At 36.8% G+C, this 16,737-nt stretch overlaps 1 protein-coding gene across 2 annotated transcripts; it reads right to left on the bottom strand.

Annotated features, from left to right (window-relative positions):
* Window positions 1–171: 171 nt before the first annotated feature.
* Window positions 172–15,627, bottom strand: LOC105159443 (histone-lysine N-methyltransferase ASHH2). Of its 2 annotated transcripts, none has more exons than XM_011076510.3 (18): window positions 15,254–15,627; window positions 11,829–13,761; window positions 11,451–11,658; window positions 10,464–10,621; window positions 10,272–10,351; window positions 9,333–9,464; window positions 9,134–9,250; window positions 8,347–8,439; window positions 7,924–8,001; window positions 7,168–7,224; window positions 6,000–6,936; window positions 5,867–5,922; window positions 5,511–5,590; window positions 5,299–5,381; window positions 5,113–5,192; window positions 3,348–3,427; window positions 2,065–2,110; window positions 172–1,380 (listed from the first exon to the last, which is right to left on the bottom strand). In XM_011076510.3, the coding sequence occupies exons 2-18, from the start codon at window positions 13,675–13,677 to the stop codon at window positions 316–318; spliced, it is 5,199 nt and encodes a 1,732-aa protein (XP_011074812.1). In that variant the 5' UTR covers window positions 13,678–13,761; window positions 15,254–15,627; the 3' UTR covers window positions 172–315. The 2 variants fall into 2 exon arrangements, with proteins under 2 accessions (XP_011074812.1, XP_088735363.1); XM_088879237.1 differs by lacking the exon at window positions 15,254–15,627 and adding an exon at window positions 13,977–14,492.
* Window positions 15,628–16,737: the final 1,110 nt, after the last annotated feature.

Below are 16,737 nucleotides of genomic sequence, written 5' to 3' on the forward strand. Positions count from 1 at the left end.
CCACTAAAGCAGAAAATAGATCATAACTAAATTGAATTCATGTCAGAAATGTTTAGGGCCAAATAGAAGATTGCTTACCTGCTCCGAGTAATTATTTCTTTTGGGTGAAGCCAACATATTCTCCGGTCAGGGGGCACCCTAGCCTACAGCCGCAGATAATAAGTGAAGAAGTAAAAGAATATTTCAATATTTTGTATAACTGTGCAGTAAAGAATTGTAGTACATTAAACAGGAGCATCAGACAATTCTTGACAACTCCTTTAAAAATCTCCTATAAAATTGATGCTAACTTTCATAACGAATGGAATTGCATGTTTAAAATTCTCCTCTCCAGTTAAACTCCTCCGAGTTGTATGAATTCCTAAACTGATTTGCTCCATTTCCTGAACATACACCAGGCACACCATTTCTTGTGTTCCCCCCGTATCCCCAACTGTTTCTCATCCGCACCCATGGAGGCACTAATTTAGATGGATTCCACTTTTGCTGTCTAAAATATTTTCTTCCCAAGCTAGAACCCCCTTCTCGCTGAAATTCTGGCCGGTCATTTGCAAATGAAATGTTAATTTCTGGTGGATCCACACTATGTGTGGTCATATGTTTTTGGCCAGAATGATGAGTAACACTATTACAGGTAACTTGTTCCGACTTTTCTGCAGGTTCACTCAATGATGCACATTTAGCAGCCACAGTTGGTGGGTCTCCAGTGTTACGGGCATAGGGAGGCAATGGAGGAAATGGGTGGAATGGCAAACCTGGAGCTACAGTCCAAACCTCGGCAGTTTCTGCTTGACGGACGCCAAATTGCTGCATGACAGAAGAGGGAACACCATAGGAGACAGGCATCCGCGCAATGAATCTTTGCTGTGAATCTCCCAATACTACATCGAAAGGATGGTTTATGCTAGTATCTCTCTCTTGGTGAGTAGGAGCAGCTGAAGATACATTAGCTGGAACCATGGAGTCGATACAGGGAGGTGAAAACCCCGGAGGGATATCCTCGTCATTGTTTGGCTTTCCATCACCCAACAAATTGGACATAATTTTGGGATGCAGGTGCTCCTCCGCCGGGTTATCCCATCGACTCTTGCGCTTGCGCGTTCTTGTACCATTGGTTCCAGAACTAGAGCCTGAAGCAAACAAGTGGTCTAAGGTGGAAGCTTCAGCAGTACCCGGTGCAATTTTCTGTGTGTTAAAACATTCTGTTGCTTCTGCTGGTTTTCCAGCTCGGTCATTCCAATGATCGTATGACAAAGATGACCTACCATGGCTTAAACGCTGATGAAATTCTGTCTTCCAATCATCTGTTTCCGCAAAGCAACTTTTCCTGTGAGACCTTGGAATCCACCTATCCCTGAAGTTTCGGGCAATTTGATGGACCTGGGAGCAGTAGAGGTGAAATTCAGAATTTCAGCCAGAGAACTATTATAAGTGTACAAACTCATCAATGTGCGTTTTATGCATCAAGCAACTGCACAATTAGCCAATGCTTGATATCCAATGAATGTAGACAGCATTTAAAGAAAAGTATGATTAACAAATACCAGCAGAAGGCAGCAATAACAGACTCTACAGAAAGAGTACTTTCAAAAAGAAACAAACTGAAATACTTGGAACATGTCAAATTATTTTTAGCTGTTCAAGATGGCATATTTGTAAGCTCTATAATCATGCAAATTTTGACCATAAAAGTATAGATTCAGCATGAGACAAAAAGGCATTAAATGCAGGACAGCAAAGAAATCCTTTTTGCATTGACCAAGGAAATCTCACATTCACCAACCAAACAGCATTTAGGACACAACTAAAAAAAAGAGGGGGCAAAACAATGTGCAGGAGGCGATTACTATCTTTCTTACAATAGATAAAAAAAATATATCCTAGCTTTCCTGCATCTGTAAAGAAGCTCCAGTACAATAAAAAATTCACCAAATAAGTCTTTTACTGTCTTTTATCCATTGACAGCAACACTATGTATCAGCCCTCATGAAAATGATGCCATCAAACATGGATCTATGAGTGATCGAATTGGAAATAAATGATAAATAGGTCTGAAAGCATCACCTGTTTGTCAACATGTTCCGTCAGCGTCAATATCGAATCTTTAAAGCTGTAAATAAAGAACAAATAAGCAATTTTGGAAAAATCATAATCATGAAAGCAAAACCTCAAACTGACAAGAAATACAACAGAAGAAGAGATCTCCATCCACATTGACAAGAATGCTTTAATGTTGTTCAGCATGAAATGAAAAATATATGCAGAAAGAAATTGATCATCAATAAAAGAAGATTTCATAAAGAGAATCTTAAGCAAAGAAGGGCCAAATATATTACAGGCAGAGAAGAATATACAAGTACATATGCAAGACAAAAGATGAGTTAATAGGATGAATCATGTACCACGGAGTAATATATAGAAAGTGTTATCATGAAAGGAAAAATGTATCTACTTTAAAAAATGAACAGTTCAGATAATTAATTTCTGAATAGGTTAACAATGATCAGCAGCTAAAAAAAATACATCATTAATCAGGACCAAAGGCTCCACTTAACTTTAAATGCTACACAGGGCAGAAGTAAGCCACTATTGCAAAGGGCTCCACAGTATAACGACAAAGTTTATTTCAACACCAAACAGAGCATGAGAGGACTAGAGCACCAGGAGCCATATTGGTCCATTTTATTTAGATTCCATCAAGTAGACTAAGTCTTAATTCACCAAATAATGGCAATAACAGTGAGCTTTTCTGAGATAGAAGTTGGAACAAGTGGCAGATCACAATTTAATTTTAATACCTACCAGAGACATTTTCTTGTAGCCCTCTTTAGTTACATTACTTGTCTATAAGAATAAATATTGGCATGAACACATACACGTCTCTGTTGCATAATTCAAGTCAAACAAAATTTGAGTTATCTATTTTTGTTATTTGTTTAATGCGCCATACTGTCTTTACATATTGTCCACATATTGCTACAAAATTTTGTCCTCAGCTCTGAACCAAACCTGGTACTTGTGAAGCTTAGGTGCATGCTTTACAAGACAGCAGCATGAAACAAAAACTTTTAAACACTTTAATGCCACACGATTCCATAAATAAGACTAATAGTCCCCTTATGCACTGGAAAGAATGACTGCTTTCATGATTATGCACCAAGGTATTTTGCATAGATATGAAAGCAAAGATACAAAAACATTTAAGCTGAAATAAAATAAGATAAGCCCCTTATCAATCACAATTCCCCTACTATATAGTGTGAATGTATATAAAGGATGTGAGGATACCTTTCAAACAGGAATGAGAATTCTGATATAGTACTAACAGGTAAATAAGATTTACTCACCTCTCCACTCCTGGACAAGGTGGACCTCCAGTTATGTGCTCCAAAGTAAGAATCTCTCTCATAGCCAGATACTCAAGTACCTATGACAAAAAACAGTGAGCAACAACTGCCAATAACTGTTCAACTGTACTCTACCAAATATGTATTTCATTACAGCAACTTTTATCAACACTTTTACGACTAATTCTTAAGCATTCTTTCCATCAGATTGTATTCACTCAATACTTCCTTTACCAGACACCATATAGTTCAAACGATCAATGCCTCTTCCTACTGCAAGTAATGGATTCAACTCTTTGTTAAGTGACCAGTCATATTAAGATTAGAGAACTCTCTTAATACCCTTTCCCTACGCAAAAATAACAGGGGAAAGATGGAAATACTGGACAGCTCTGGAGTGAATACGGACCATTAAATGCTAAACATCAGATCTATGCTATCTCCCATTTCCTCTTTAAGTGCAATCGAGTTGATGTTGTTTACAGAGCTGCATTCTTTGGTTGATTTCTCTTTTCTGAAAATTGAGTTTTTACTTCTATCTGAATGATGGCCTATGCGAACAATCATGCTTGCATATCCATCTTTTGAGTTTCCAACAATTATTCCAATAATTACATATCCGATTTGACGTATGGACAAAATATGCAAGCATATATTTCATGCTTGTTTGAGTAATAGCAATGATATTTCCCAATATCATGCTAAGAATAGCTAGGACTTCGAGAAGAAGACGACATTCGTTTGATGAGAAAAAACAATCTGTTCGGGAATGTAGGCCATACACTCTTAACAGACTCAAGGATGCAGAGGAGGAGGAGAGGGCAGGGGCAAATGGAGCCTCCTTTGCAATCAAAACTGAGTGATAGTATTTACCGCATGGACCCCTGAAAATAGCGAGTATATTTTCTTTTCTAGGATTTCCCCAGGTCATTGGTCTGTGTGGAATTGTATTCTTTCCATAATGGCCTCACAAGCATTTTCTCTAGGTTTTTGTCAGTTATTTGAGATACTCAGGTTATTCTGAGTTCTGCTTATTTCTTGTACATGCAGCAGTATTTATATGTGTTTTGCTGTAATTAATAGCATCTCCAATTTTTAGGACACATGTTCTCCTGGGAGTCTAGCCTGAAGATATCTCCAATCGTTATATCATTTAGCCAAAGTGTTGAGCTTGTTTATCATAGTTTCACAAGTATTTCATTTCCCCATCCCCTACCAATTTCATGCATCAACTAGGCAAATCATTCATACTTATTTAGAGAGAGAAAGTTCTTAAGTTGCCTGTTAAATAGAATCTCAATGTTAAATCACAATACCACTTCTTACCTACACCCTTAGCACTGCTCCTATGCATTGATAGGAAGTTACAGCCTACAGGATTAGGATCCTCCAAGTATAAGGGATACAGTTTTTATGAACCTTCGATATCATGCATAAAAATCATTCTCTAGGTAATACATATTTAAGAACTAATAAACTTCTGTTGCTAGTCATTTCAGTATGTGTATGTCCAAGTATATTCATGCGCTCATATGTATAAATGTGGATATGCTAGCTTTCTTGCCAGTTGATAGATAAAAGGTGCAATGTCCAAAAATGTCATGGCAGAATGAGCACCTTCTGTAGGAAGGTGGAGTTCTTCTCAAATTGATCATTTTAACAAGTTAATGCAAAATTTGATTCGATTCACTTAGATAACATTCGCAAATTATGGGAATGATGTTCATCTGGTTAAGTAAAAATTGTACATGTTTGACAAATTTACCTTAAGAAGCTTGCGCAGAATTGGAGTTTTAATAAACTCCTTTCTGTACCGCTTCATTATGTTGTGCAACATCTGCAAACCTATTGACCAAAAAATTCACTCGTCAGCCAAATTTGTGAAGGTGACTAAACAGCACAAGGACTGTTATATAAATGTACTCTGGCAATGAAACACTAAAATCATTACCATTCTTGTTGATTATGTCAACCAGAACAGTCCGAGATTTTGTCTTCAAGAGTGCATCCAAGATCATCGAAAGATCTCGATTACTGCAAAAGAAACAGAAATATATGAACCATAAACTCGAGTAGATTGATGTGTTGCTTTGCGGGTTGGTTATTTTGAGGGGGGTTGGAGGGAATAGAGGGGAGGGCTACATGAGCATAATCTGAAATTACCTCTGAATAGCTTCACCATGGCCATTAGCCCCGGATGCAGCTGTTAGAAACAGAAGCTTCAAGTAACCTCTGGAAGCATCCTATTATATAAGAAAATTTAAGACATGGAAAAGAACCATGTCAGAGAAACCAAGGAGGATCAAGTACATGAATTCAATCTTAACAGCAATACAAGCACGTATCAGGAAATCAGCAATTCCATCATAGTTCTTCTAAAATAGTAACAATTGGTGGAAATAAAAAACCAGAACTTGTTGCTTGGTATTATAACCCAGAAACAAAACTATAAGATACTTTTTGACAACAAGAGTGTACAAAACATGAAAATGTTAATAGCAACAAGAGTACAAACTCACTTTTCGCTTGCTTATTCCCCCTTCAGTATCAAGCAACTCATTCAGTTTGTCCTCAACTGCAATCATTCAAATATTAGTTGCAGTAAAATCAATCTTAATCCCAAAATGAAGTATGGAACAGATGACTGTGTACCTGCTTCAACTTGACTGTTTAAGGATAGGTCAGGTAACTTTTTAGGTTTAGCGGATGCTGCATTTGACTTATCCATATCCTGAGTTCCTTTGCTATTCACAATTGATTTAAGTTTCCCCTTCTTAATTGAAGATGATGAATGACGAGCCTTAGCAATAGAATCAGACTTTGCTATTTCCTCCTTTCCCCCCAGTGTACCAGATTTAAGTTTTCTCTTAGATTCCACTGTATCAGGCTGCGATTTACTAGGTGCTACAGTAGTGGTAATGTCTGATCCATGAGCAGAGCGAAAAGCCGAAGGCATTGCTTTGTTCGTTGAACCTTCTGACTGGAAAGAAACATCAATGAGTTGGACAGGACAATCCATTACGGGAAGGGCGCCTTGAGATTCAACCTTACAAGGAGCTGATGCAGAGGTATTCAAGCACTCTCCAGCATCTCTGTTAGCATCCAAAGGTCTAAAAGCAGCATTAGAAGTAGCACTATTACCAACAGAAATGTCAGGATCATATATATCTTGAACCATCATGTCCTCGACCGCTGTAGCAGTTGAAGTCTTAAAGCGTCCATCAGTGGATGCTGAATTAACACCTGCTTTTTGAATTAAAGTTTCTGAAGTGGTGCTCTCAAATTGACTGGCAGCATTAACCAGTTTCTTTATTCCATGTATGCTTTGAGGCGGTTCATTTGGACTTCCATTTTCTCCATCGTGCAAAGAAATTGACATTATGTCATTCCAATCGCCATTCATCTCTCTATCTTCACAGATCATAACAGGTTCTGCGTATTCATCATCTGAATCATCCTGCACAATTACTTCTGAATTTGTTGGATCACCGCCTATATAGCCCCGACAATTAGGTGAGCCACATACACATTTTTTCGCGGCAGCACCAAACACGCGTACATAATTGTAATCAAATGTAACTTCTTCACCCTGACATGGAAAATGGATTCATTAAGATGAGCATAGACAAATATTGCTCCAAGTATCAAAAGAAAAATTAAAAAATGCATATTCACCAAACACGTCACATATTACATAAAGAAAATATAATGCTAATGTGCCCCCCACCCTCACCCCTACTTTTCTAAGAACATAAACATACATTAATGCCTCAACTGGACATAAGCACTGAGCCGTCATTATCAGCAAAGAGAAACATACCTTCTTAATATCCCTAAGAGCAAAAAGTCCAACACAGACTTCTCCATTCACCATCCACTGTCAAGAGTACAAAAAAGTCAAACGTTAAATTTTTGTAGTTCCAAAGTCGGCTATTCATTTTTTTCTCAAAGCTGCAGAGCCAGAAATAAGTGAACGCACAACTCTGCAGTTTTTCTAGTTAAACAATTGAAAAATGATAATAGGTTCGGACTGAAGAAGTAAATAGTTATCTGTAAGAGAAAGTTGAAGATTCCACTGAAATAGATGAAGCAAGCTCAAGTCCAATGCAATTAATATAGTTGTCACTGTTGCCATACAAGACAACGATTTTGTTGAAGATAAAATAATTTCTTAAAGTGAGAGAATTAGTTAACAAAATTGTTCTGTTTATGAAATAAATCAAAATGGTACAAATAAAAACATGGAAAAAAGAAATTAGCGTATGAATAGCAACATAGCATGAAGCAGATATAAGGTTAAATGCACATGAATGACCGCACTGAAACTGTAAATAAAAAGCGTTCACCATCACCTTATAGAGTAGAGCATCCTAAAGGAACATCACAACACCCTCAGAGATGGAAGAGATTAAGGAGGCAATGCTACAGACCCATGGGGCTATCACATATTAGTTCAACAAGAAACCTAGACTAAGGAGATATTTCCAAATCCCAAATCTATTGATCTTATACTGAATGCCCAAAATACAGAAACACTACACTACACCTATATGAAAGGTTAAGCTATCAATAATACCTTTTCTGTGCGGCAGTTAGGATCGCAACTATGGTTTATAAACCGACCCAAATTGCCTTTGGCAGATGCATCAATTACCTGAAACAAAAGAGATAAATTGCAAGAGAAATGAAAACAATATACAAACCAACCCGAGTAAATGTCATCAATCATGGGAAAGTTCGTACTGAACCCAGAAGGATCTCAATGAGCTGGAATAAAGTTCATAGTTATTCGGCTACAAAAGAAATTCAATCATGGTTTATTTTAATATTCAAAGATAAAGTCTTTCTTCAAGTTGACAACAGTCATTCGGCTCCATAATTCCAGGCCAGGTTACAAACTACAAGTATTTCGGACATGGCGCTATGCAACTCAAGGCACAGGATCACACAGATGATGTTTGCAACCTGACAAGTATGAAGAAAAGGGATAATCGCAAACCTCACTCCCATTCAGTGTCATGAAGTAAAAATGTCTATGCCCCTGCAAAGCATACTCTCTCTGCCTCTTTTGATAAGCATGCATATCAAGTACCTGTAACATCCATAAACTAAATAAACACATAAAAACTTTATTTCACTGTGGAAATATTAGAAACTACTATGACAGAATATATTAAAGAATAAGCAGCATTTAGTTGTATTTCTTCACTAGATCAATATGGAAATCTAAAGTCCTACCTAAAGCCACCTGATCTATGGCTCCAGAAATAAAAAGTAACCAATTGCGGGTGCGTTATCAGGGCTAATGAGCTCATTTCTCAGAACTTGAGAATATGACAAATGACCCACTTTTCCATTATCAAAGGGCAGGATGTTGAGAAGAAGCTTCATCATCATTTAGGAAGAACTTTCTGATCCTAGGTCACAGGATGATAGGAGTAAATGCTTTCACTAGATTTTATGGGAGTAGATGGCTATTTGCATCTTTTCAATGGCAAAAAGTAGGATTTGCATGTTTCCACTAAGAAACATAACATGAAGTAAAACTATACACTGATTTCTTCAGAAAGCCTTGGGAAGCACTTTTATGCATTCAGGATACATTATGTAATTGTTCTTCAGCATGGAGCTGCAAAAATTGCTTTGAAGAAATAAATGAAAGATTGCTCAATAATGTAAACTCAATTCATGATATGCATTACCAACTGGTTCAGTCTAGTGAGTAGAACGTCAACTTGGTGTGCTGTCTTTCAACATCAGGTTAAGCATATGAAAATCCAAGTTACCTCTCCAACATATTCGATGAGGAACTGTCCTTCAGAGATATTGTCAAGAGCTTGAAGGCCAAAACCCTTCTTTCCACATCTAAACCACTTCAATTTAGCATATTTGCGTTTTTGGAACTGCAAGCAAATGCAGTATTTACCTTAAGGTTCGAGAAATAAAATCAATAACGAAAGTGGAACAAATGAAAAATTTGCTTACTTGTTGATTTGAACAAAATTCACCACATGGGCAAGTTCCTTGAACACACTCAATGTTGAGCATTCTGTTCAAACATTTAGCTCCACAGCCCATTCTACCATCTGCTGGTGGTTTGCAATGGCACACCATCACCTGTTATCCACAAGTGAAATGGGTATGAAATATAATTTCAGATGGACAAGAAAATAAATTTAGAAATTGAAAAGATGCACGCATGATGAATGACTTCATGAGTAACCATAAGCTCATATAGATACCCCGTCACACACTGGAACTGTATAAATGCAGACCCAGAGACCTTGTAACTCATAAATAAGCTCCTCAAGCAGTGTAAGCATCAGCTGCAACCAGCTTAATAGCAGCCCAAGAGCAGGATATCAAACTAATGCATTACTAAAGAAGGTCGCTTTTACAGGTGAACTCATGATTCCTATTTATTGTGATGACAATATTGCTACAGATTCTTCAACATGACATCAGAGAAAACCCAAGGACCATTTACACCCATTACTTACAAGTAGACCAATAGCCACCCTACACGACAATGGAAAGTGAAACATCTAGTCCTTAACAAACAATATTAGAATCTAATGCAGAAAGCTTTAGCAGATACTGCTTTTAGAATACATGAAATCTGGACGGTAACATTTCAAACAAATCTTCTTGGTCAAATTGCTTTTAGTAGGCATCCAGCCGTAATTTGAATTTGAAAGATACTATAATGGCACATTTCATGTATTCCATATGAAAGTTCGAAAAGGAACAAGGTGACAGAAAAGTCAACGGTACTTAGTATTTGGCAAAAGAGGAGGCGAGAAGAACAAACCCATGTCAATTGGTGTTACTAAGCAGGGGACCATCACAACATCTTCAAACTTAACATTAAGATTAAGATTAAGCGCAAGTACGGGTATGTAAATAACCAAGCTAAGCATTTACCTCATCAATGGTCTGATTTTTGCGGCTTCGATGCAGAAACAAGTTTGACTTAATAAGTGACCAAGATGACTGTTGAGCAACTGCATAATATACAAAATTAACTCAAAAGTCAAAGCAAGGAAGATGCATATTATTCAGAATGCATCCGAAGACAGACAGTTAAAGCTGCTGTGTGATATGGTAGTCAAGTACCCTTTGATTGGTCTGGACTAGACTTCAGCAAGGCATCACAGGCATCTTCCTCACAAGAAGCATCAGATATTTCCAGCTCTTCATTGATTTCTGAATTTGACTTCTCTTGAGGAATAGAACAGTCAGCAAAGTCTTTATCCATGTTATCTTTGCAAGTCCTTCAAAATTGTAAACAGAGAATTCATAAACCATGCTTCAAAACAGAAGGAATTGAATCAACACCCAAAAGCCAGTAGCAAAAGTACAGCTCTACAATGCTTTAAACCAGTGCGTTAGTTCACAAACTACAAGTGCCTCAGCAGTTTAAAGTCCAAACCTTACTAGATACTTGACTTGATCTATTTTTTAAATCATTCAGTAAGCTATTCTTAAGCTCACTCAAGTCTTGCCCAATATGTGTTGGCATCAGCTTATCCAAAAAATATAGGTAAGTTTAGCAAAATAAGTATCAGGCATAATGGCATATGATCTGGAGCAAAAATCTTAATCACTTTTCAGTAAGCACAATATTGATAAAGTTCTTGCATGAATGAAAATATAAATCTCTTGTTATCACTCCTTGAAACCTTAAGGAGGTCTATTAAAGTCTTATAGATCCCTGTGACTGTGATTAACTTAAATTTGTTAATTACCCTCTGCAAATCAGATTGAACATACAGCTGACCTGGTGCCCAAAGATCCTTGCAGTCAGAAATTTTTTTCCAAAAGAAGAACTTCTTTGGGAAAATTGTAACCTTAACCCCACACAACCAACCCAACATACCCATCTTGGCAAGAAATTTATGGAACAAACATGGTAACCTACAATAAAACAGATGCAGATTTTGCAAATAGTATCTCTGATGGGAAATTTGAATTGGCAAAACATGAGGCGAGGTCTAGTCTAATATCATCCAAACCCCAGCCAGCCGTCTCTTCGTAAGGGTCATGTCCTTATTGGGGGTGATTTCATGTATCCAGATTCTAAGCGCATTAATGATTAATTACCATCCACAGTTTGTTTCTTCAATTTGATCTGCAAGTGTAGCTGGTATCCTCCGCCATTTTTGGCAGTCGTCACAAAGCACCCATGCATTCCTTGGTGGAACATATTGATCCCTCTGCCCACCAGATGGAAATTCGAAGCTGATTGCTGGTCCACTTAAATCCTTGCTCAGGTCTCCAGTTTCTCCAAGATCATATGATGCTTCATTTCCTAGAAAGTCGATCGTAATATGAGACAGCTCATTTACAGTCTTCAATATTACATGAAAAATATATGAGAATGAGACAGGGACTGGGGGCAAGAGCAAGACATGAAGAGAATAGTTTTCTACGGGTTTGTAAGTTTCTTCTCGTGTGCACAGTACAAACTTAAACAAATACCTTCTGTCAGATGACTTTCAGCTCCACCAAGGGCGCCACTACCACCACCCTTCTCAGCAATTTGATGCTCACCTACTAAATTATTTTTATCCCCCTTCTTTCTGAAGGTTTTGTCTTTCTTCCTGGGTAAATCCAAGACACCACACCGGCCAGCATGCCGTCCCATTGCTTTAGAAGATTTAGGGAATTTTTGCCTATTCTTGAAAGGAATCAATTTATCACCAGCCTGTGAGTCTGACTCAATTGCAGCAACAAGCCCTGGAGAAGGATTCATTTCAGCACCAGCACATCCTTTTGCTGTAATAAAAGGAGTTCCAGGATCAGCCATGCTTGAACAGCATAAAGTATCGTTGGAAACTCCCTTTGGTTTTACAGTTGCACTCATGGAAGCATCATGACAATAAGAGACACCAACCACTTCCTGTCCTGATCCGAGTTCTGCGGGTGCTTTAGCATTTCTTCTGGTTTCTACACCAGTTTGCTGGCTTTCCAGGCTGCAATCACCTAATTGATCGTGCTTATCTTTCTTCTTTCCTTTCTTAGATTTCATCCTTGGGAAACTCAAACTTGAAACATTCCCAAAAGAAACATCAGGAACAGTGCTTGTGAAGCATTCCTCGTTTCTCATTTCCATAGGCATAATTAGACTATCTTGCATATTTTGTAAGCCTTTTTCAAAAAGTGGAGCATCAGAAACAGAGTTTATAACTTCTGAATCAGGTGAAGTTCCTGGATCTGAACACCTGTTTTCAGTGGAAGGTCCCAAATTATCTCCCTCCTCCTGGCTGCTAATTTGATGGACATCACCTGAAGTAGATGAATTTTCAACAATGCCGTTGACATCAATATGTGATCCCAAAATGGAAGTATCAGAAGATGCCATCTTCTCCAAGTTTCTTTCATGTGGCAATACCATACCTCCAGGCACTTCTTCCCCAAACTTGCTTTCCAAAGTGTCAGGTAAACCATGATTGCTGTTCCCAGGTGCATTAAAGTTAACCATCCCACAGCTCTGATTGCCAATTTTAATCTTCAAAGATATGTGACCAGTTGGAGTGCAGCTTTTCCGGACCGATTTTCGACCTGTCTGGTCCCTGATAGCATTCCTCTTTCCTTGACCACCTCTTGCTCCTTTCAGTTTTTTCTTATCTAAATTCAGGTCAAGCCCATTGTGTTCTTCAAAAGCTGGTAAGATACTTCCCAGATATCCCCAAACAGAAGATCGAGCCGGCTTGGAGAATAAACTTCTTTTTCTTCTTGAAATCTGCAAGGAATTTAAATCTAACGCTGAGTTTTTTTTTGTTATCCTCCTACAATTTCTTGATGGTTTTCGGGACTCATTGTTTTGATTCAATTTAGTAATTGTATTGCGAACACTCTTCCTCCGTGAAGATGTATACACAATTAGAGGATGATGTGGTTCCTGGGCTTTGTCAATTTCATCCACAACCCCAGTGCCACAATTTTCATGTGAAGATGGTTCAGTAATACCATCACAGTCAGAAGAATCAAATTTACAAGTATCTTTTCCCTCTTCAGCTATCTGTCCAGGTGGATCAGCATCACAAATGGAACCAACAGCATCAGTTTCAATGCTGTTTTTTGCTATCTCATTCCTCTGCTGGGGAAGATCTGCAAAGCTGAAGGAATCAAAAGCTGAAAGAAGAACATCAGCATCTAAAACATCTGACAACACCATTTTTGACGATGATTCAACAGGTTCCAGACAAAGGGATTCATAAGGTACTGGGGAAACAGACATTTTTCCAATGTCAAAATCAGGATCAACCACAAACGACTCTTCCTTGATTTCACCAGCATTTTCACCAGATGATGTCTCAGCAAACATATTACCCAGTTGACTGAGATTCACTAGATATGAAGAGAAACTGCGGCTGCAGCAATCGGGCAACCCATAGAAACGCTACTTTTCCTGAGATTTACAACAGATATACCTCAAATAAATGATAAACTTCATGGATATGCAAATGCATAAATAAAATTCCACAATGGTAAAAAACAATGCATCTGAAAAGCTATGACCCTCTAAATCTGTCATTTCAATACATAGAAACCTGTAAAATAACGTAATTTTACCATTTCAAATAGCATCTACTATGCAATAGTCATATTACAAGTTTAACATACCATTTACTTTAGTAACGTTTCCAAGCCCCATAGCACAACTTCGATTTTCTTCCAAATAAGCTAATACTGAAGTGGGAAAGAAAAACTAGCATGCAATCATGCAGAACATTTCTTGGGACAGCTAAACAAGGAAAACAGCAGTTGGATATCAAGAAAATCAGATTATATGTTCCTTCAAAGATACGTTAGCTGAACTTTAAGAAAGTTAGCACGAGTTCAAAACCTACAAATAGAAAGAGGACAGACTATGCATTAGTTATACAAACAATTTTGACCGTCCCCACTTTACTCTATTAAATATTCAGAGCACAATAGTACAACTTAGATTTCCATATAGGTAATATTGGAAGGGGAAATTAGAAACGAGCATGCGATCACGATAGGATAAAAGGCTCAGGAAAACATAGAAAACGCCAAACAAGGAAAAGAACATTTGTTTATCAATAAATCAGACTGTACACCCCTTTAAAGCTGAAACAGATTAATTGCGTGGAATGTAGTTTTAAGAAACCCAGCCCAGCAATTAAAAAGCATCTTATCACGAGTATAGCTTATGGTAATACGTGTCCAACTCATTACGATAAGGAGAGGACACGTTTACAGCGGATCTGGGGGTATTCATACACACGACATTACTCGAGCTGAGCAGCAAGTGTAAAATTGTTTCCAAATTAGTTAGGGGCTATCCAATAGCAAAGCAACATGTGCTGTGAAGTTGTATTTTCTGTTTTTTTTCTGTTTCCACTGTTCTGTTGTGTATAATGACCGGAAACAATACCAAAAGCATCGGTTTTTTACAAAATCAACGAAATTGACCGTAGTCTTCTCCCAAATTCTCCCTGAATCATAAGACATTTATGTATAAAATCTTTCAATACGTAGAATGAAACAAGATTAACTAACCCCTTGGAAAATCCTATACAGTACGTGCTAGGGCGTAGACGGAACTACAAACACTGGATGATAAACAGATATAGATAGTTTGTCATAATGAGTATATGCATGAGGGTACGGATGGAAAACAAAAGGAGAAGGAAAATTGAAAAAAAAAATAAAAAATTACAGAACTGTGAAAAGATGCAGGTAGAAGTTAATTACAAACACAAATATCAAAATCCCAAAAAAAAAAAAAAAGAGCCCAAAAAACAAAAACCAAAAACCCTAACTGCAAGCAAAATCAAAACCCTAATTTAATAGCTGGAAACGCCAATGCCGAATCCCGAAGACACATAAAAACAAAAATCATCCACACACAGTAGAGAAAAGAGGGATCGTACCTGCAGAAAATCAATAAACGCGTTGAATATCAACGGGGGAATTACTAATTCGATTAATAACAAACAAACGCGTATATATATATATGCATACAACGCCTGTATGTATACATTCGTCGCTGCGTTTATGTGTTTTTGTGAGAGAATGGAATTGCTTGGCGGTATCAGCAAACGGTCGTTAAGGGCAGAAAGAAAATAGTGAGAGAGAGAGAGAGGAGAAGAATCTCCGACCAAAACATCCCAGTTTTTATCTATCCTGCTGTTGACGCACACACGCAGTACCGGTACAACATTGGATGGATAAAGTACAACCATTCGGTGCAAGGTTCTGGGTCTGTGACGCGTGGCAAGTAGAGGGTTACTTCGGGATTTTACAAGTCGCTGATTTTTATTTTATTTTCCATTTTTCGTTTTTGCTTAAGAAGTTGTTATCTTTTCCTTTTTTCTTTTAATGAAAAATAATGAATTTCTTTCATCACTATACACAAATTCAGCCACTACCAGAGCTGAACATATTATTTATTGTCTGTTTTTTAATCAGCAAAAAAAAAAAGAGCATAATATTCTGTATTTTATAGATTATTTATACTATTAATTTATAATTTGTTTACATAATTTTTTTTTTGTGTAATTACATAAATTATCCATCACAACTAAAAAGTATAAGTAGTTTATATAATAGGGATAATAACATTCCCCTCCCCTGATATTTGGTTTAATTACACTCGGACCCTCTGTGATTTGAAAATTATATCTAACGCACATAAAGATTTTCTTTTGTATAACAAATAAGTTTCCCCATAAGCCAAAATAATCTAAACTGTTGATATTTATAAAAAAAAATTAAAAATATATATATTTACGTGTGATTAACTTATTACTGACTTGTTATATGATAAATAAATATTTTTTATAACCAAATTATCCTCATACATTTTCATGCATTAATACATGTGATGATGTATGCATTCCCTGTTATAATGGTAATTTAGTTCTGAAAAAATATTTGACATGCAATAAATCAGTAATAAGTTTATTGATGGTAAATATCAATTTTCATTCAATTTTTTCGTTAATATTATCAAATTTGGTGAATTATGAATAATGAATTGACGTATTTATTAGACGAAATGAAACTTCAAGGATGTTAGATGTAATTTTTTAAGATATAGGGAATTTATATGTAATTACACCAAATCTTAGAGGATGGGAGTGTAATTATCACTATATAATATTGTTGACATATTTTTATGAGTATAAATTGTAATTTTTCAATAAGCATGAGTTGTTTAGCAGAATTTATAGATGTTTTTTATGAATGTATATTTAATTTTTTAAAAATATATGAATAATTTATATAAATAAATCCTAAATCAGGAATATATATTGTTATTATCTCTATTTTTAATTATATCCTACATAATTCTAAAGCTATCGACTTCTGTGCCGCTCTTATAATAGTAATGAAATGAAATGTTGTCATAAAT

Source organism: Sesamum indicum, linkage group LG3, assembly GCF_026168435.1.
Source record: "Sesamum indicum cultivar Baizhima isolate 11 linkage group LG3, ASM2616843v1, whole genome shotgun sequence".
Lineage (NCBI taxonomy): Eukaryota > Viridiplantae > Streptophyta > Magnoliopsida > Lamiales > Pedaliaceae > Sesamum > Sesamum indicum.

Bases quoted from the DNA above. Each gene is read 5' to 3' on its own strand.
- LOC105159443 (XM_011076510.3), bottom strand. From the start codon at position 13,677: ATGTTTGCTGAGACATCATCTGGTGAAAATGCTGGTGAAATCAAGGAA. The intron at 9,251-9,332 runs GTAAGCAAATTT...ATTTGCTTGCAG, and splicing joins AATTTTGTTCAAATCAACAA to TTCCAAAAACGCAAATATGC. The intron at 5,382-5,510 runs GTAATTTCAGAT...TTTCTTTTGCAG, and splicing joins CATGGTGAAGCTATTCAGAG to TAATCGAGATCTTTCGATGA.